The 20,153-nt window shown below is 40.6% G+C and overlaps 3 protein-coding genes across 3 annotated transcripts; 2 read left to right on the top strand and 1 right to left on the bottom strand.

Annotated features, from left to right (window-relative positions):
• Positions 1–667: 667 nt before the first annotated feature.
• On the top strand, positions 668–13,739 carry LOC138621225 (ceramide synthase 2-like). The gene is made up of 11 exons (XM_069699111.1): positions 668–730; positions 1,630–1,806; positions 4,641–4,758; positions 6,734–6,852; positions 7,273–7,330; positions 7,599–7,649; positions 9,166–9,258; positions 10,034–10,162; positions 11,125–11,231; positions 11,497–11,653; positions 11,729–13,739. Exons 2-11 carry the CDS (start codon positions 1,631–1,633, stop codon positions 11,936–11,938), a joined length of 1,218 nt encoding a protein of 405 aa, XP_069555212.1. The 5' UTR covers positions 668–730; position 1,630; the 3' UTR covers positions 11,939–13,739.
• Positions 13,740–13,793: 54 nt separating this feature from the next.
• On the bottom strand, positions 13,794–15,948 carry LOC138621224 (kelch-like protein 23). Its single transcript, XM_069699110.1, has 3 exons — positions 14,942–15,948; positions 14,354–14,765; positions 13,794–14,222 (listed from the first exon to the last, which is right to left on the bottom strand). Exons 1-3 carry the CDS (start codon positions 15,924–15,926, stop codon positions 13,919–13,921), a joined length of 1,701 nt encoding a protein of 566 aa, XP_069555211.1. The 5' UTR covers positions 15,927–15,948; the 3' UTR covers positions 13,794–13,918.
• Positions 15,949–16,247: 299 nt separating this feature from the next.
• lsm7 (LSM7 homolog, U6 small nuclear RNA and mRNA degradation associated) lies at positions 16,248–18,620 on the top strand. Its single transcript, XM_069699109.1, has 4 exons — positions 16,248–16,296; positions 16,577–16,667; positions 16,810–16,881; positions 18,125–18,620. Exons 1-4 carry the CDS (start codon positions 16,291–16,293, stop codon positions 18,265–18,267), a joined length of 312 nt encoding a protein of 103 aa, XP_069555210.1. The 5' UTR covers positions 16,248–16,290; the 3' UTR covers positions 18,268–18,620.
• Positions 18,621–20,153: the final 1,533 nt, after the last annotated feature.

The following is a 20,153-nucleotide window of genomic DNA, read 5'->3' as shown; positions in this document are numbered from 1 at the left end:
AACTCAGGAACAGAAGGAGAGATTGTGATCATATTCAACATTTGGTGAGATACCGAATTGGTGACACTAATCTTGTGTGTGGACCTTCAAACTTTGATGGTTGTATAGATCCTCCGCTGTCAAGTTAAAGATGTGTGTGAAGTATCCACCTGTTTATTTATAGCTTCTTTGCAGCCATTAGAAGCATTATCTATACTGTCAGTCAGCTTTCTTGGTCAAGTATGTGAACACATAAGGATTCCTTAACTGTCTTCACTACATATATTATGAGTCTGGACAGATATGGATGTAAACTGAAACTTGACGGGTTAATGGAGGCAGACAACCAGAGGCGGTAGCCAAATTCTAGTTTGATTTTCAAACTAAATGTTCACTGCTGTTTATAGTGACGAGAAAAGTCTTGAAACAAATGAAACTGAACTAATAATCCAAAAAGAGTTTTTTTTTTGCCTTTTTGCTGTAAACAATAAGATGTCTATTATTTGTTATTTACAGCGTTGTGAAACGTATCATCATGATTATTTGTTCATTGAACATGTTTTGGCTGGTAAGAAATGACGATCATTTGCTCATCTCATGCAGGGTGACATAAAGCCCAATGAGATGATCATGGTGATGATGACAGCAGCGCCTCTCTCCGCCCTCAGCAGGAGCAGGGTGCGTCAAAGACGCTCCACCTCTCCCATTTGTCGCTGCATGCTTCCCATCCCCATCACAGGAGCGCGGACAGGTAAGCGCAGTGACATTTGTATTCTGTTGTGGGATTCTGTTGTGTGTTCTGCAGCGAGTCATTTCTCAGGATAATTAGATATATAAGGAAAATACATTTGATGAAAAAGGTAAGCTGATCGTTGATGGAGCTGTTCAGCTCGAGCCTGTTCGGCTGTAGCGGGATGTGAGCGGTGGGCTTTCTTCCTGTGCGCAGCCACTCTTCATTGGATTATTATTAATAATATGTTGCGTTTTTTAACATGTAAAGTGATGTATTTGTGTCTGTAGAGAAATAGTGTGCCTCCGCAGCACTGCGCTGTAAATGTGCTGTCAGCTAGCTCCGTGAAGCTTTGACAGAGCCTACTGTATACACTCGTGCTGTGCCGCTACAGCTTGATCAATATGCCCATCAGTGTGACCCTTAAACCCGAACCACAGTTTATATGCGTGCAGTTTGATAAGATGTGAAACATGCATGGGCTCAGGTTTTTTCGGAACACATGCAGATACTCTTACTTGGATCAAGGCCGATTTGTTCTTATTGATTTGTATGATGTTATGTATTGTTACAATACACTGTTTGTTATTACCACTGCGCTAAAATTAATATATCATTAATTGATCATAAAAATGATCAATAGTCACAACTCTTGTGTGGTGCACAATACACCCTAAACTTGCTCATTGTGATCACTGTCATGTTCGAACATGCAAGATGTTTGTCTTTTAATTTCAAATCTTGAGGGCCTCAGCAGCTGTTTGGCACAAATATGAATAAGGCATCAATGTTTTAGTAAGTCAGGACTGTGTGGGAACCCAGCAAACACTCAAACACTGTTTTCCTCCTCTTCTCTCCTCTCCTCTAATCTCCTCTCCTCTCCCTCTTCCTGATCCATTCCTCTACTCTCCTCTCCTCAGGATGGAGACCCTGTTAAATGAGTGGCTGTGGCAGGAGGAGTACTGGCTCCCTCCTGGGATCCGTTGGCAGGACATTGAAATGGAGGAAGACGAGGGCCACTTTCCTCTTCCCAGGGATCTCATCTGCACCTTGCCACTGGCCTTCGCATTTATAGCCTTCAGATATGTCTTTGAGAGGTGAGGCCTTAACAGCCAGAAAATAAAATCTCAGAAGCAAGATAATTATTTTCTTTGTTGTCATTCCAGTAACTTGCTTTGACATTTGCTCGACTCAGTGGAGGAGTACGTTTTTACTCTTAGTGGTGGACCTGCAACTGTAATCTTGAATGATATTTAATACATCGATTGTGATAAATTGAAGGAAACAGTTCATTCTGATATTCTGTTTGCAGGTGAAGGTAATTTTCTGTCTGACTTGCTGTGGTCATGCTGGCAGCCTGTCTCGGTTGTTTGCGTCCTGCTAAGCTGCTTGTGTTGCTCCGGATAATGTCTACCTTCACCCTCTATCTCTACTAAGTGCCCTCTGTATATGGAGGGGGTAGATCTGACATGCATCGAGAGGCAGGTATCGTGAGTAGACAGTTTTAGCTGCTGACTGTGTGAAAGGCCTTTCTCTTCCCACAGGGATCGGCTGGGTCGAGCCTTATAAAAGTGTGGTGCATGTGTCTGAGAAAAATGAGGATAATAACTGTGATGGCGATGATGAGGGTGGTCCCTTTGTTGCTGATTTAGGCTTATAGTAAACTACAGTTAACGGGCTGAAGTGAACTTTCTAATGTTGAATGGCTACTCATGCTGTGCTAATTCACTTTAACAGTTACCATACAAAAATAACGGCTTCTGCAACCCCTCAGAGAGATTTAGTAACCACTGGGTGCTGTTGAGTTTAAGACTTTAATGATTTAATGTAAATTCCCAGACGTGCTTGTTATGAGAATTATGCTGATGCAACCAAAGATTTCTTAGAAAAGGTCAAAACACTTCTGTGCTTACAACAGGGAATTTGATCTTATCTTCATGTAATATGGCAGGCATTCCTGAAAATATTAGTTTTTTTAAATGTTTTAGAAAAAGAAGCGTATTTTGTTCCTCTTTTGAAGCACTGAGCAGCATTAAACATTTGACATTAGAGACCAAATACTGTAATCAATTAGTGCAACTACATTTGAAGCTGATGCGGCATTAGTCATTTTTAAAGCAAATTTAAAAAATGTGATACTTCCATGTTCTCAAATGAATAATTTTCTGCCTTGCTCGGTTTTACATGACAATAAATTAAAGGTTTTTGGCTTTTCGGACTGTTTGTTTGGCAAAACAAGACATGATGAAGTCACCTTGGACTCGAGGATGATGTGATGGATACTTGTTACTGTTTTCAGATGATTTACAAATGAATCAACAATAAATATAATCACTGTCAAGGGTTCACTGTCCATCTTGAGGATGTATGTGATAATTTGTTCACAGAATATTTTCTGTGCACACTTTACTTCTTTTCTGCATCATTGTACCATATACAAAATGATGAATCATCAACATTATGAATCTCATGCAGTCATAAAATTATATCTTAAGCAACAAGAAAATTTCAGAATCCATGAAAATTAGGAATAGTTACAGAAACCAACTACATCAAACTAAACTGTCAAGTCCAGAAACCAAGACCTGGCGGACTTGTAATCAGGTACGACAAACAAATTAAAAAATGAGGCAACACAAGGCAGTGATGTATTAAAGAAAATGGTTGTGTTGTCTGTTTGAAGTCATATAATGTTTCCATAAAATGTGAGATAGTGTCTTTCTGCTGTGTTTTCATTGGTAGAATCAATTGTTTAATACTGAGACGTCACAGTTCAAGAGCACTGGATCATGTAGATTGTCAATGGGCAGGAAAATAAATGTGTTTTTGAAGTTTTCTTCAAGTTCAGAAATGCACAACAGTAAGTTGATGCTTGAAAACAAGGCAGCTGGTAAAAGCAGCCTCACAGTCAACCTGCCTGTACACTTAACTAGTTCTACTGGTAACAGGACAAGAACTGAGAATGACGGAGACAAGATGCAGAGACAGAAGTTTGTTTTTGCACACTCTTATCAGCTACTTTATTTTCTGTACTTATGCTGAAAAACTGCATGAACTTGCTCGGCGACAGCTGCGTAAGATCAGCACCATTATTTCATCTTCATCAGGTATTTATTAGCAGAGTAGTAACATGTATTATCAGTAGTCAGGGGTGACAGGATGATAACATATGCTGAATACCAGCATGCACCTGTGCGTGACGTCTTGGCGGGCATTTGTGTGTTCTCAGTTGTTGTGGTGGACAGCAGTTTCTGTGTTTAAGGAGAGGACAGTCAGGTGAAAAAGGTGTGTCTTCATTTGATTATCTTAGACCGCAGCTGTTTCATACATTGAGGTATGGGTCTGTGTGTGTTTCTGTGTGCGTGTTAGAGGTTACTGTAACCAGACCCCATGTGTGTCTCTGTATTAAGCTGCGCTGACCTTCTCATTCTTTCTGATCTCTATGCCCACTTCCAGGATTATTATCTCCGAGATAGAGTTACACACATGTAATTATGCACGTGCACACACATACACACACACACACGCGCACACACACATGCATTTATCAAAACATCTCTTTAGTACTTATACAGTCACATTGTCCTTCTATTCTATCTCCTTCTGTGTGACACACACACACACATATCAAGTGTCTCTTGATGCCATATCAGCTAATGACAAAGACTGTCTGGCCAAATATCACAATACACCCATGGGAGCGGCTCTACAGGCTGTCAGGAGCTGCATAATGAGCGATCTTGTTGCCACACTGTACTGTACTGTACTGTGTACAGTGTTAGGATCACATTGGACAGCTGTTGATGACGTCTCACGTTAATCCTGCTTGAATTATCCAGTCATTAATCCAGTATGTTGCACAGCAAGGATTGAAGTTGCAGCAGAAAATGAATGTTTTCTTCCTCTTCTGTCGTTCTTTCTGTCCTCTCAGGCTCATCGCTGCTCCACTAAGCAAATACTTAGGTGTGAAGGATCGGATCCAGATTCGAGCACCTTCTGTCCCAAAGCTGGAGGCCTTCTACAAGCAAAACAGTCGGCAGCCATCACAAGTTTGTGTCTCTGTTCTTCCTGATTTACACTTGATATTCTCCTAAAACACAACACAAAAAACTGATAGTGCTGTATTTAGTAATGGTGCAAAACAATGTATTTACTGGTGCAGGCAGCAGGGACAGTGTAAAAGCATCGCTGTAAATGTAAAAGGATGTTTTTCATCTGCAGTTCCTGGACAGATATTACAGAGTCATCATAAACAAGCATATGAAAATACAAGATTGAGCCTTAGAGAATAAAAACCCATGAGTTGATTACATATATGGCACATGATGCAGCATGATAGCATGGGGAAAAGTGTAAAAGTTTTCATATGGGAATCCACATGGACTTCACACATTACCCCATAGAGCAATAAGAAAGAGATGTTAATATTAGTTGACTTGACTATCAGTAGTGTTAGTGTACTGATAATATTTCAGGTTACTCAGCATATCTGATTTTTCTAAGATTAAATTTATAACCAAAAACAACTAGTTTCATCACAATGTTTTATTTTCTATAAACAAGTGAACGTAGTCTTTCTCTATCCTCGTTGTCACTGTGTCCCTGCCACAAACCTACACCTTGGTAACTACAGGAGGAGATAAAACTGTGTCTGACAGGAGGTCTCGATGTCAAATTATTGCATGTCTCCACAGATACGCTGCAGGGCAGATGCAAATTAGAACGGTAGTTCTCACTACGAGCCTCCCACTCATAATGCTCAGCACATTTGTAATAGTCAGCAACATTGAAGCGAAATGCATAAGCCACTAATGCAGCAACGTAGAGGTCTCCATACGTTTGCAAACATAACTAAGGAAAATTAGATGATAGATGTAAAAAGGCATGTTAATGTGTTTTGGGTGTGGTTGCAGCATGGGTGAAAAAGCATTATTGTTTGCCATTTGGATGAGTTGTCAGCTGCCTCGAAACAAGAAAGTCCCCAGAGAGATTCACCTACAACTCATGTGTCACACTAAGTGGTGTACGTTTTGCAAATGTGCAAAAAATAGTCATGAAACCAGACTTTTATTAAATGTCTTTTGGTAGGTAAGTTCTCTGTCTATAAGAAAAAAGTGTTCCTTCCTTTAAAAAGTTCCCCCATGCTGTCTATTCACCTCAATAGTCATTACCACCTTTTATCATCAGCTTTTGCTCCTGTGAATCCATTTATTAAAATCTAAATTCACCACTCCATCAAAAGTAGCACAAGAACAATGTAATTGTTGTATAACAAGAGATAACTTGACAAATCAAATGAAAATGCACTAATTCATATGCACTACTTGGTTATGTGTCTGCGTATGTGCAAGCATGTGTTCATGTGCATGTGCTGTATGCTTTCATTCTGTGCCCAGACTAATTTTCAAACCTTTCATTTCCATGTGGCCTGGACAAGCAGCAGCTGATGACTTTGTTGTTGTATAGTGTAAATATCAGGCCTCAAACACGCAATGAACCAGACGAAGTATAGATTTAATGTATTTAAAGGTGCTTGTACTGCATTTGCAAAGCAAAGTCAGAGAAAAATGTTACACCTTTAACAGTGTCACATTAAATACAACAGAAATAGGGGGCTACAGATAAAAAGATGCATGTGTTGTTGTTTGCTCTCACTCAGAACAGCACACCTTTAACCATGTAATTAAGTTTCACCCAGCACAAGGACCTTTTCAACAGTAACGTAACTCTGTGTAAAGTATCAGGGTGCAGAGAGAGGGGTCAGGGAGCTCCAGACTCACAGTAGTCTTGTTACACACTCATCGGCAGGGAACAAATGGTTAGATTAGGCACATTTATCATTTATCCATGTTGACAGGACAACTATGCACCTTGTACAATTTTGCTGTAATGAAGCAGTAACACGACTGTCACGCAGATTGACACATCACATTTGAAATATTGCAGACTTTGGGGAAGCAGTTTGCTGTATAGTCTATAAAAAAAATACTTTTCCATTATGTATCTGTGTTTGTGTGTATTCAGAGTGAAGTAGTGAGCTTGGCGAAGCAGTGCGGCATCTCCCACAGAAAGACCCAGACCTGGTTTAAACACAGACGGAACCAGGACCGACCCAGTAGCACCAAAAAGTTCTGCGAGGCCTCGTGAGTCTTGTCTCTAAAACAGATTTGATCTTTGGCAAAAATGCTCTCAGCTACCGGAAAGTCACTGATGTATGCAAAGCAAACTGTGTGCTCCCCCTGGGTTGCTGATATCCTCTTACAAGAAGTAAGCCTCTGTTAACTTTTAAACTCTTTCTGCTGCTTATTTTGCCTCCAATGTGCAAAAAGCCTGGTACAGATTACACATCACAGAGTGCTCAATATAGTTTTATTGATTTTATGTCACCATCTATGTTGAAACCTAAATGTGAAGCATGTTTTTATTTTCATTCATACACTCCTGCTGAACAGATATCATATGTATCATTCAGCTTTTTGTCTCTTTCTTCTATTTCCTGCTAATTTGCTAATTTGATTTGGACCACAGCCTCTGACAAATGGTGTTTATTTTTATCTGTGCAGCTGGCGGTTTGTGTTCTACCTTGTAGCATTCATAGCAGGGCTCGCCTCTTTAATCAATGTAAGTGTGTTGAACACTTTTTTTTTCTTTTTAACAGATACTCGTGTACTTGTAGTGAATTACACTTGCATACAATTTATACAATGTGTAATTATATCAATGGGATGATGTTTCATTTATTGTTAGATTTATTCATGTTTTGTGTGTTTTAAAGTAGTTATTTAGAGGTAGATGTTTCTTGAATGGCCCTCTGTTTGTTTGAGGTTCATGTTCAGATAGGACTCATTTAATGTGAAGACTCATGTGAACTGTTTCCTTGACGTTTTAGACTCCATGGTTCTGGGATCACCGAGAGTGTTGGAGGGGTTATCCCATACAGGTGAGCAGGAGATGGTGTGATTTGTATATATGTTGTGTAAATTAAAGTTTTCTGTTCGTTAATTTTCTAAAATAGTGTTACAATGATAAGTATATTAATTGATTGGTCAATCAACTGCCAATTAAAACCTAATTTTGATAATCAATTAATTGAACAGGTAATTTATCAAGAAAAAAAATTCAAATTCTTGGTGGTTTTACCTTCTCAAGTCTGACAACTGGTTGGTTTTCTCTGCTTGTGTTTATGTAAATTGAATATCCTTGAATTTTAACTGTACAAAAGAAGCCTTTTTAAAAGCTCACATTGTCCCTTTGAACGTGTAATAAGCATATTACTGACAAGAAATTACGGTGAGTATAATATTTGCATAAATGTGACCACTCGGTGAACATAGCTGAAAGCTTGTGGTTAGAAGTTACAAAACCGAAACAATAAAACAATGTGCAACACTAAAAGTGGCAAAAAATTAGGCTGCATAACACTTTGGATTTATAACGCTGATTGGTGAGCACACTCCATCCACCCACTAACCTTCATCTCCATTCCTTTACTTCCTGAATACTTTTAGCTTTCTAGACTTTTCTTCTTCTTTTTATTTTGTCTTTTTTTTTTTACCCTGAGTTTGAAAGCTAACATCTCGGCTGCGTTGATAACAGTGAGGTGTGCCTGCAGGTTGGCATTCCTCCCAGGAAGCCAGCCTTTCTTCATGGGGTCATGGTCCTGAAAAGAAAACACTAGAAAAGAAAAAAAAAAGTAATGTTGCAGCTCCCTGTATCTGCAGTTTGACTGATTACAGCTCCTGCAGGCAACACTGCTGCTGACATTGTTTCCTTTTCTGAGGTCTTGTGGCCGCTGACAGGAAGAAACGATGTGTTTTTAGAGGTTAAATGCCTCGATCAACTTCCTACCATTGTGTCGCTGCAAACTTTGAATGTTGTGTCCTCTGCAAGTGTTTTTATTGCACATAGTACACCGTGGCTTCCATTAAATAAAACACTTCGTCTTTTTGAAAGTAGGTTGAGAGTTTTGTTCATATACGTTCTAAATGGGAGTTTTTATATGACCACTAAACTTTGGCACAACTTTACTACTACTGTATACTTTTTCACACACACACCGTGCAAATAGGTGAAGCTGTAAATGCTCAGCAGTGTGGAATATTGGGTACTTTTTGGACAAAGGGGTCTTTTCGGGGTCCCATTACCTCCACCCCCTTCCCCTCCCTCCCCAGCTCTTTCTCAGCAAACAGTCGCAGGAGGGACCAAAGTCAATCTGCAATATCAGGTCAATCTACCCTTTTAGCTCTTGAACAGCAGAGAGTTGAACAACACAGACTTTATTTGCAAAACTGTCCGTTTATAGAGGTTTAGCTTTGCTGCCTGTAAATGCTTCCGCTTACATCAACAGTATGCTTTTCTGGGACTGCACAGACAAGCATGATGTTTGCTCCTGTTTTATCCACATACCACTGAATGCAAATGTTGACTTTTGTTACTCTCTTCATCTCATTCTTCAGCCCGTGGCCGAGGCTCATTACTGGTATTACACCTTGGAGATGGGCTTCTATTTGTCCCTGCTTCTGTGTGTTTCTGTGGATGTCAAGCGAAAAGTGAGTATGACTGAGACTTTCAGGGATAAACACCTCCCTCCCCTCCCATCCAAAATTAAAACAACGCATACAGTTACAACCTCAGCAGCCTCCTGTTAACATGGTTACTTACTTTTACTTTGTGCCTTAAACTTTTAGTCAGATGGCCAAAACCAAATGCTAAATGTCATCACACAGCCACTTGCTCTTTTTTTTTTTTTTTTTAACAGTGTAATCCAAATGTTCTTTTTCTCTTGCACGATTATACTTAATACGGATTACGCCCCGGATTATCTACTATTACATTATAATTTAATGTTCTCTGTGAGTGTTGTGGGGTTTAAAATATTCAGGAAGACATTACATACTCTAAAATGTACTCAATTTGAAATAGAAAATCAGATTTTTCCCAAACCTATAGAAAGGAGTTCAACGAACATCTAAATTTGCTCTAAATCAGTTACATTTTTCTTTACTAGGCTGTAATTTTACAAATAAATATTCACTATAATTAATCTAATTTCCATACTTCTGTTTTAAAGGAAATGCTCGCCAGTGTGCCAACTTTTGTAGGCATTTTTCTTAAGTATGCAACGAAAACAAACTGAGGGGGTTTCGTGTTTTTTACGATGCTTCAATTCGCTGTTCATTGATATTTGAGCTCCGTACATGACAATCTGTGTAAATGTTCTTTTCCAATTCTTGAACAAAACTGATTTATAAGACCACAGATGGCGCTACTGTTCATGCTACCGTACGTCTTCCTCAAACTGTGTGGTCTGTGTGTGTGTTCCAGGATTTCAAGGAGCAAGTAATTCATCATATCGCCACAATTTTCCTCATCGGTTTCTCCTATTGTGCCAACTATGTGAGGGTTGGCACGTTGGTGATGCTGGTTCACGACTCTTCTGACTTCCTTCTTGAGGTAAAAAAAAATATCTTCCTCCTTCCGTCTTGAGGTAAAAAAAAATATCTTCCTCCTTCCTTTTATTCCATTGTTGTGAGTGGCGGAACAATGATGGGGACATTTCACAGATCTGATCTTGTTTCTGATGTGGAGCAAAGCGAAAGGAAAAAAAACCCATTAAGATACAATCAGTGTTGAATGAACTTTCCCTGCTCACATGCACTCTGAAATGCCAACATATTGCGCTAAGATCAGGGGAAACATGACTTGAGTAAGGCCATTGTGTATTATTTGCCAAAGTGTCCTTATCCCTCCACGATAACACATCATGACTCAACACCGGAGCTGTACACAGAAAAACTTGTGAAAAATGAAATGAAAAATTATGGTCTATGGTAAACATAGAAATACCCTTTGTTGCTGTAAAAGTTTTAACTGCTGGTCCCTCAGCGAGACAATGGCTCTGTTGTTTTTAGTTTTATTAGGCTTATTTTCCTCTGTGTCACGTTTCACTGATAACATCTGACAATCAAGATTGTCTGCATCATGTTAGACCGGAGGAAATATGTCGAGTCAGTCATGTGACATCAGGCGTGACTGAGTGTAGTCTGGCCTCTGATAAATGTCATAAAGGGACAATGATGTGGGTGTTATTTCCAGCAATTTACTCGGATTAGGATTTCATCTTCCGGTTAGACAGCAAGACAAACATCAAATATGGTCTTTTTAAATGTTAAAGTTGAATGTCCCATTAAAGGTTTCATTTGATCATTTTGGCACTTGAGTGAATACCAATAACATTTTGAATGCTACCACAAATCAAAAGTCTCTTTCAGCATAAGCTTTCAGCATTGAGCCTTGTCTTTTAAAACCCTTTTTTTTAAATATGACGTGAAGACAACATATTCTATATGTCTTCACTCTTTGTTGCAAATAATAAAAACTAAAAATGGCTATTATCTTTCTTTTTCTTCCGAAAGTCTGCAAAGATGTTTCACTACGCGGTGTGGACGAGAACGTGTGATACGCTGTTCGTCATCTTTGCTGTGGTCTTCCTGGTCACAAGGCTGGTGGTGTTTCCTGGCAGGTAAGACCGTCTGCAGGAATATGGACCTTTATGTAAATGCTAGACTGATAAATATGTCATTTGACGTCATTGAGAAACCATGGCATTACATAGTTTGTCCACCAGAGAGCGCTGACAGAGTGATTTTTCGTTAGTAAATTGTCAGCATGTACTGTCTGTAACAGTACATATCATATAAGGCTAAACTCTTAAGCTCTGATGTTGAGCCTGTAGAGTTTGGAGCATTGACGGTGTCAAAAACTGACTAACTGTTTTTGTTTTCCAGAGTGGTCCACTCAACCCTGGTGGTGTCTCTCGAATTCTTCCAGCCTTTCTTCGGTTATTATTTCTTCAATGCTTTACTATTGGTGCTACAAGCGCTGCACATCTTCTGGGCCTATCTCATCCTACGCATGGTCTACAAGTTTATGTTCCTGGGCAAGGTGAGAGGAGTGTATTGTTAAATCAGCATAAACCAGGGTACAAACTCACTCATAATCTTTTGTTTCTGTCCACAGGTTGAGCGGGATGAACGCAGCGATGAGGAGAGTGAGGTGGATGATGACGAGAAAGGGGAAGAGAAGCTTGAGGAGGATGGGGATGAGTGCAGCTGGGAGAAAAAGAAGGGTGCTATCAACTCCAAACTGGCATCGCTGGCTAATAACTGTGTCCTGAACAACCTGACCAACCAGAGGAACATAAACAGCAGACTGCCCAAAGCCAGATAGTGGAGCGACTCCCCTCCACGTCTAATGGGCCTCACTGGAAAAAAAAAAAAAAAGGTCTTTCCTCTTCCTCTTCCTCTTCCTGAGGATTAACTCATTTCCACCATGTGATACATACATACGGCTTGCGTGCATCCGACACGGTCCACTGATGACTTCAGATCAGGGTAGGTCTGCATCCTGCTTATCTTCAAAAAATAGGGCATAGAAGCACCAATGATTGTAGATCTTCACAACCAGGAAGAAACGTCTTCATTACTGTCACTCATACCACAAAAAAATAAATATGGCAAAACAAAGGGATTGAAAAATCTTTTTCATATTTAATCATAGTTTGTGCAGCAATGTTTTATTTGTGCTTTTTCTTTTCATTGTATTATAATAACTTGTTTGTAAATAACTGAGGACAGAAACTGTGCTTAATTCATGTTCATTCTTTCTTTTTTTTGGTCAAAAAGAAAAACAAAATGTTTTAATATTAAATCAAACTGTCATGTAATATGATACAAACTATTTTAGAAAAACTAACCTAAAACCACAGTTTAACAGTGCTTCACCTCCCCACAGCTTTACATCCACATACATGTGGCTGATTGTACATAGACTCTTCAGAACACTGATTGTAGTAAATCTGTTGATAAACCACTTTATATTCTATTTTTATGAATGATTACTGAACAGGTAATTTTTATGTTGTAATCTGTGACAGACTACAAAATGCTTCTGCTGAAGCTCCTTACCAGTTCTAAAGTTATATTTTTGTCTGACAGTATTTGATTTAGTCAGTTATGTTTGAGCTCACATCTTAGATGTGGCGCCCCCTGGTGAACAAAGAAAACATATCCTCATATAGACCCCATGTCTGACAGGATGATGCCTTTTATAAAAAAACAACAACAACAACAACATAGTACTTCTGCTAGAAATACGAACTTGAACCATATTTGTGTGTTTTTGTTTTCTTTTTCTACATTGGAACATCATTGCAACAGGCAGCATGATTTTTCGACGAGGTTTTTCATTACGGTTTGCTCCACTGGACTTTTATTTTGTGCCTTGGCTGCTGTTTTTACACTATTTTTATGACAAGCACTCGATATTAAGTCTGTGTGCTAGTAGGATTACTTTTGTTGGGCAAACAGGTGGAAAAGGCCTTACTGTGACGGGTGTAAATGTTTCTTCTTGATCATTTGGCGAGGCTGCCGGTGCCTGGGTAAGCCATGAAAGATATGCACACAGATGGGCATTAGTGAGATATGTTAGACGGTGGAGTCTACAAAGGTCGAATGCTTTATGTCTCAGACAAAGAAGAGTTTTTGTGACAGCAAGAGTGCAGAGATTCAGTGATTTTTATAAAAAGCTGATGGCATATTTTGATATGACCAGACTGGGCTCGAATACTTTATGAGGTAATAGGATTTTGGATGTATTTATGCAGCATACTGGAGAACTGTGGAATACATGGGTCAATGTCTATACTGCTGCTTGATTGCAGATGTGTTGCTTGTGATACAATACAACTCAGATACCTGGAAACAGGTTGTGTCTACACAGGGACTTAAAAACACAGAGACCCATCAGATAAAGCGGGACTTAAAGTGAAGTTAAAGGGCACTAAAAGGGCTGATCCACGGAATGACACACTTAGAGACCCACCAGATTGTCGTTTTTAAAAGATATAAAAGCAAGAGAAATTTTATGTTTTCATCAAATTTACACTTGACTGTTCTCTTATGAGTGCAAATAGATGCTTTGTTGATTGTGTGTCCAGTTCAAAACTTTTAATAAATTACTCCTGAATGAATTATCACCAATGGATGGAATATGTTTTAATTTGAATCCATTTTTAAGGAGCAGCTTTTCATTTTCTTTATTAATTTCAGACAAATAAAATGCTCTGTTTAAGGCAAGAATAACATTTCTAATGAACATAACCACACATGGTATTGTAGGAGACATTAATGTATATGACCCTACACGCTGTCATAAGACCATTCTCACTGTGACACATCCTCTGAGGGGCACAGGACAAGGTATGGCATCATCCACCTCAATGCAAGTGTCTATGTAACGGTCCAGCAGCACCATGTTTGGGAATGCTTTGTTACTCTTCCTCTCACTGACCAGATATATCTGTCCGCTGACTGTGGTGCAGCCACAGAAGAACTTTCTGTCCAGACAGTCCTCCTCTATTGCAGTCCACTCATCTGTCTCCACATCGAAGCGCAGGGCTTGGCCTCCAAACAGGAAGAGGGCACCGTTGAGCTCCGTGGCGACCAGGTCATAGCTGTAGTTTTAAAGAAAGAATTCACTTTTTAAAAAGTCATCTTTTATCCTTTATTTTGAAACAGCATACTAATGAAAACATTTAACTTTTTCAGAAAGATGAGTGGAGGAATTGGTACATTCTTTACTCACCGCGGAAATGGAGAATAGGAGACCACATCCCACTGATCCTCCTTCACCAGATACCTCTGAATTCCACCGTACACCTCTCCGTTTTCATCCAGGCCGCACGCCACATAGATACACAACCCCAGAGCAGCAGCGGCTGCCCTCTCCACTGCCCTGACCATGGGACTCACTTCCTCCCAGCCACTCTCTGTCCCCAGCACCAGCCTTTCTACATCAGCCACGAGGCCTTCGTCCATGCTGCCACCCAGGACATACAGCACTGAATCCAGCCCTATGGAGCAGTGGCTGTGTCTGGACTTCTGCAGGGCCGGTCCATCCACCCAGCGCTGGTTCCCACAGTCGTATATCCTAACCCAATCCACACTGAACCACAGCACATCCCGGAAGTAGCCGCCTGTCACAACCACACTGTCTCCTAAATAATGAGAAAATAGATAAAAGACAATTTTGATGTCTGGTATGTTTGATGACATGATATTTTCCTTTTCTTGTAAGAATAAAACCAGATGACAGATTAAACAGTCCATCGGTTAATTGCTATCCTCATTTTCATCAGCACAAACATCATCAGTATCATCATCCAGACATTACCTACTGCAGCTACTGAGTACTGTGTGAGGTTCTTCCTCTGCAGAGGTGCACAGTTCTGCCATCGACCACTCTGCGGGTAAAACTGGTACAGAGCCTGTTGTTCCTGATCGTGAGGCCCACCCAGGACGAAGAGGGTCTCTCTGGCCCTGGTCCTCCTCATTGACCTGCCCATTGACCAAGTTGCCGGGAAATGTTCATTCAGCTGGCTGATGAGCTTGGCACTGAGGTCAGAGCTTTTCATTCGGATCAAAAGATCAGTGATAAACGGTAAAGAGAGAGACTCAGGCCTCACCAGCTCAATGAGCTCCAGAAAATGTTCTTCTCGCTTCGGGTCAAATGACGCCCAGCGTAAGGTGGCTTCAATGGCCAGATCATCTTTATGGATGGCAAGGTCATCACTGGCAAGTAGAGCTGCTATTGTCTCCTTGGAGAGGGATAGAAAGTCCTCTTGAGTGGAGATAGCAGAGAAGTGTGAAAGCACCACCTGCCGTGCTACAGTGTAGAGCTGAGTGCAGCCAAACTGCCAGGCATAGGCCATCATTCCCAGACAGTTACTGAGGTGCAGCTCACGTTCCAGGAACTTGCAGCACAACAGTCTGGCTTGGTCCAGTTGTAAAAAGTCTGCAGTCTCAATGATCCCCAGAACATTTTCTCTGTCCAAAGCCAGGCAGCATGTCCTGCTGTATTCCATCAAGACCTTGAAATGTTTCAGACGCACACATTTGATCTCTACCTGCCTTTTGTTGCTCTCCATGCCGCAGCCGAAGAACAGAGCCCTGAAGTACGGGCTCTGGAGGGCCAGATGTTCACGATTGACATAAAATCGTTCTCCTTCTACTTGTAAAACAGCATCAGGGATTATATCAGGCTCCGAGTCTCTCTCATGTAAAGCAAATCCATCCTCCTCCGCTTCATTTATTTCTTCAGAGGGAAGTGTCAGTCTGAAGCTCTGAGGATTCAGCTCAGTGTCAGCTCTGCAGGCCATGTCACAATAAAGAAACACACTAACCAACTACCTTCTGCATAGTGCCTTGTCCTCCGTCTGGTTTACAACACACCAACTGGTGGTATTAATAGACTTTCCCCCACTGACTGCTGGTGAAACACATGGAAAAGGAGGTCAGCTTGAAAAACAGGTGATAATTATAACACCAGGATGTCAGGGGCCTAAAACTTATCTCTAACTGTTTCATTTTTCAGCTAAAAATCAATAGATTATTAATAGAATATCATTAGAGGCAATAAACTGATTAAAAAAAAAAACTAATGACGTCACTACTGACGCTCGACAATTTGATTGGTGGAACATTTCCGAGGTTAAAGTTTAACTTCCGTGTCACAGAGCTAACATGGCGGTGAGTTCGGACTGTTTTCGTTTTCATTCAAACATCTTGTTAACCTTTGTGTGTATTAACATCATCGGGTATGTCGTTAGCTGCGACCGTGTATTCCGAACATGAACCGAGATGTTGAACAGCTGTTCGAAAGTTGTGTCTGGCGTCTTTCTTACATTTGCTAACTTGACTAGCCGAGCTAAGCTAACTCAAGCTAAGTTAGTGTGTGTGTGTGTGTGTGTGGTTAGCGTGCACGCGACTTTAAAAACAAAACAACAACAACAACAACGTGCCTTTGCAGGATAAAGAAAAGAAGAAAAAGGAGAGTATCTTCGACTTGTCCAAGTACATCGACAAGCCGATTCGTGTGAAGTTTCAAGGAGGACGAGAAGGTAGGTGTTGTCGGCCTGGGGAGAAGCTGAGGCTGACCCGGTCACACCGCAGCAGCAGCAGCTGTTTGGGCTTCGTTGCCCTCCAAGTGTTTGAATTGAGCCCAACTCATGTAAACTTTACACAACGTGTTCCCCCCTTCAGCCAGCGGCGTCCTCAAAGGGTTCGACCCTCTGTTGAACCTGGTGCTGGACGGTACCATCGAGTACATGCGCGGTAAGTGGAAACCAACTCCTCCACATGGTCCTGTTTGGTATCAGATGTACAAGAGAGCAAATGAAACGTGGGGATGGTTGTAACAAACAAAAACAACAACAACAACAACAAAAAAGGCATTGTTGTGGAAAATGACATGGCCAAACACTACAAATTATTCTCATCTTTAGTGGGCGAGTTATTCAACAAATCGACATAATCTGTGTGGTGGTAAACACGGATTCATACACAGGACAAGACTGCACCAACTAGTGTTTCCCTGAACCTTCAACCTTCATTTATCAGTACTGCTCTTCCCCGCAATACCAAAACATAGCCTGTCGTTCATTATGCCCTTTTTCAAACTGCTGAGGGCAGCGCAATTTCAGGGGAAACGGACTTCAGCACAAACTAAAACTCCGACAGTAACAGAACCAGCGTTGAAGACTGTAATGAGACCATAACGATCATCAGTGTAAACTTAATTTATGGTTTGAGGAAAAGTAGTGGTGAACTGGTCCGGTGTCTTGGTGAGTGACCGGTGTTGGATAACGTGCTCACATCACAGTAATGTAACTTTTGTAATCAGATATCAGGATATAACATTATAAACCTCATCGTAACTCCGGGAGTTTAATCCTTCTGTCTAAAATGAGGAGTGCACATGAGCTCATTTGGAATTAAATATTCAGTAATGAACTTCTGTCTCTTTTAACGGCACAAAACACAGCCAGGGCTGAAAGTTAACCCCGTTGTTAACAATGTGGACTCAGCTTCAGTGTCCTGACAGGCAGGAATTGATCCAACCTGCACAAACTTAATATTTCACCGTGATGAAAATGAGGGAAATGCAAAGTCAAACTAAAAGACCAACCCACTAAATACTAGTTTGTCTGACTCACTACCACCTGGAACTGAACAGTGCACTTGCATTACAACAGAGATAACGCTGTGAACAAACCTTTTTTTTTTTTTTTAACTCTGCTTAAAATTCCTACATCTTCATCTGAGTCTTTGGCTTTATGTCTCGCAAAACCTCTAAAATTGTGAATTAAGTTTTGAAACGCAGTATGTGCGGTATACTCGGAGAAGTTTGTGCTGTTCTTTGATGTTATTTGGTTAAAATAAAAGAATTCAAAATGCACCTTTTACTTTCCACTGCTATCGGTCTAATCTCAATGAAGTTCAATAAGAACTTACTGGTTTCAGTAATGTGATACTTTAAACCTAAATTCTTGTGCTTCTGTAACTCTTGTGTATTCAGATCCAGATGACCAGCTAAAGCTGACAGAAGACACCAGGCAGCTGGGGCTGGTGGTCTGCAGAGGAACCTCCGTCGTGCTAATTTGTCCTCAGGATGGCATGGAGGCCATACCGAACCCGTTCATACAGCAGCAGGACGGCTAACACGATGGCTGTTGCCTGCTACGTTACACGCGCACACAATTACAAGATTTTTTTTTTTTTTTTTTTTTTTTTTGTCATTTTATTTCATTTTAACTATAACAGTAAGAATTCAAACAAGAAAACAGTGCTCTTCTGTAAAGACTCGTAAGTTAATCAGCAAAAAGACATTTGAAAGCACTTGACTCTTTTTTTTCCTGTCTAATGTGCATATTTGCAAAGATTTGTGTTGAAAAGGGCCACAAGTTTGTGACGTGTTGACAGTACAGTTTTCTTTGTATCTAGAATTAGTACACTTTTTACTATTTTTTTGTTGTTTTGATAAGAAAATAAAATGAAAAAAGGAGTGGATGCTTTGTTTTAGTTTTGTTTGTCTTTTGTTTTTAAACTGAGGATCTGTGGATACAGAACTATTGATGGCAAAAATAGAAAACGACTGATCAGATTCAGAAAGCCATGAAAGTTACACCAGTTTAATTTCTGCACGGCTCGGCAGCCAACTTGTCTGTCCTCTTGTATTTTTTTTCTTGTGAGTGTGACATACTGTGCACTCTGCAGCTCAGCATCACTGCTGTCTAACTTTGCCTTTAAGACAAGAGTGAGAATTTCTTGGATAAATAAAAGATAAAATTAAAAAGAAAATCCATGGATAAGTACAGTTAATATCCTGGTTAATTCCATAAATTCTATTCATCTTAATAACAATGGCTTAGCTGGTTGCGACCACTGACTTTAGTACAGCTACGTCCTCTTTTTCATGCAGTAACAGAAGAATTTGATTGTGATCTTTGAAAGTGTTTAAAGGGATAAAGGGAGTGTGTGTGTGTGTGTGTGAGCGAGAAGATAAGCCATTCAAGCCTGTCTGCACACTAACAAAGACACATTTGTGGCATTAACTGCTTTGAGTCAGAAGTGCTTTAAGCAGGGTGGGGGAATAATGTAAGTAAACTTATTTACCTTTGTTTGGGTTGTTCCTTTGGGAGATGGCAAGGGCGTGTGTTTGGATATTGCATCAGACAAATGTATGTAAATATTTTTGTTTATGCTGGACCTGGGTTCTTAGAAATGAGTGGCTGATTAAAACAATAGGTACAGGTTAATTACACTTTTGTTTTCTTGTAAACTGCATCTTGAATCGGGTTCCAAATTACATTAAACCATTTCAGATTTGTGAGTATACAATATGTTATAGAGCTGGGAGTGAAACCTTTTATCGAATGATTTGTGGGAGCCTAAGTGCAGCAGGTTAATAAAGTCACAGGAAGGCACCTGATCTGGTTGGAGAGGCTGTAATCCTGGTGAAAGGACCCTAATGGTTTGCCAGGTGTTGTGAAGCCGGGACTCGCGGCCAGGAACAGAGGCAGAATTCCAGGAGGCTTCGCCCCTCCTCTGCTGCTCAATCACTGTGTCAATGGAGCACAGACGGGCAGCACCCAGAGGGCGCGCCGAGCTCCAATGAACACCGTTTCATCATCATTATTCTGCTCAAACCTTCTGTAATGAAGGAGTAGCGGGTGTTTATTGTTTACCTGGGGACTATGGCGGCACTAAGGTGACAGGAGAAATGCCTGTGCACATCGGTGTGTAACCAAAAGGATCAAGACGGATGGAAGGAGGCTTGGCGTAGGATTACTGAAGCCGAGTCGATTTCTTTGAGTAAACAGAAAGGTGAGTTACCTGTGGGACGGGACACGGCACGCCCCTCGGCAGGTGGAACAAATAGCAGACCTCTCTGTTCTGTCGCTTCGATTTCCATCATCTACTCCTGTGCAACCCCAAGAACTGCAGGATATTGCGAATGTCCGTGTTGGGAGCCATGAGAGAAGAATGAGGTAAGTGAGTCTACTTCAGAATATAAAGCCTGCATTGTTTGACACTCCACAGTGGGA

This window comes from Brachyistius frenatus, unplaced genomic scaffold, assembly GCF_029030835.1.
Source record: "Brachyistius frenatus isolate BFR_SWC_R1_liver_20210118 unplaced genomic scaffold, ASM2903083v1 Contig_29, whole genome shotgun sequence".
Classification (NCBI taxonomy): domain Eukaryota; kingdom Metazoa; phylum Chordata; class Actinopteri; family Embiotocidae; genus Brachyistius; species Brachyistius frenatus.
This window is presented reverse-complemented; position numbering and strand designations above follow the sequence as displayed.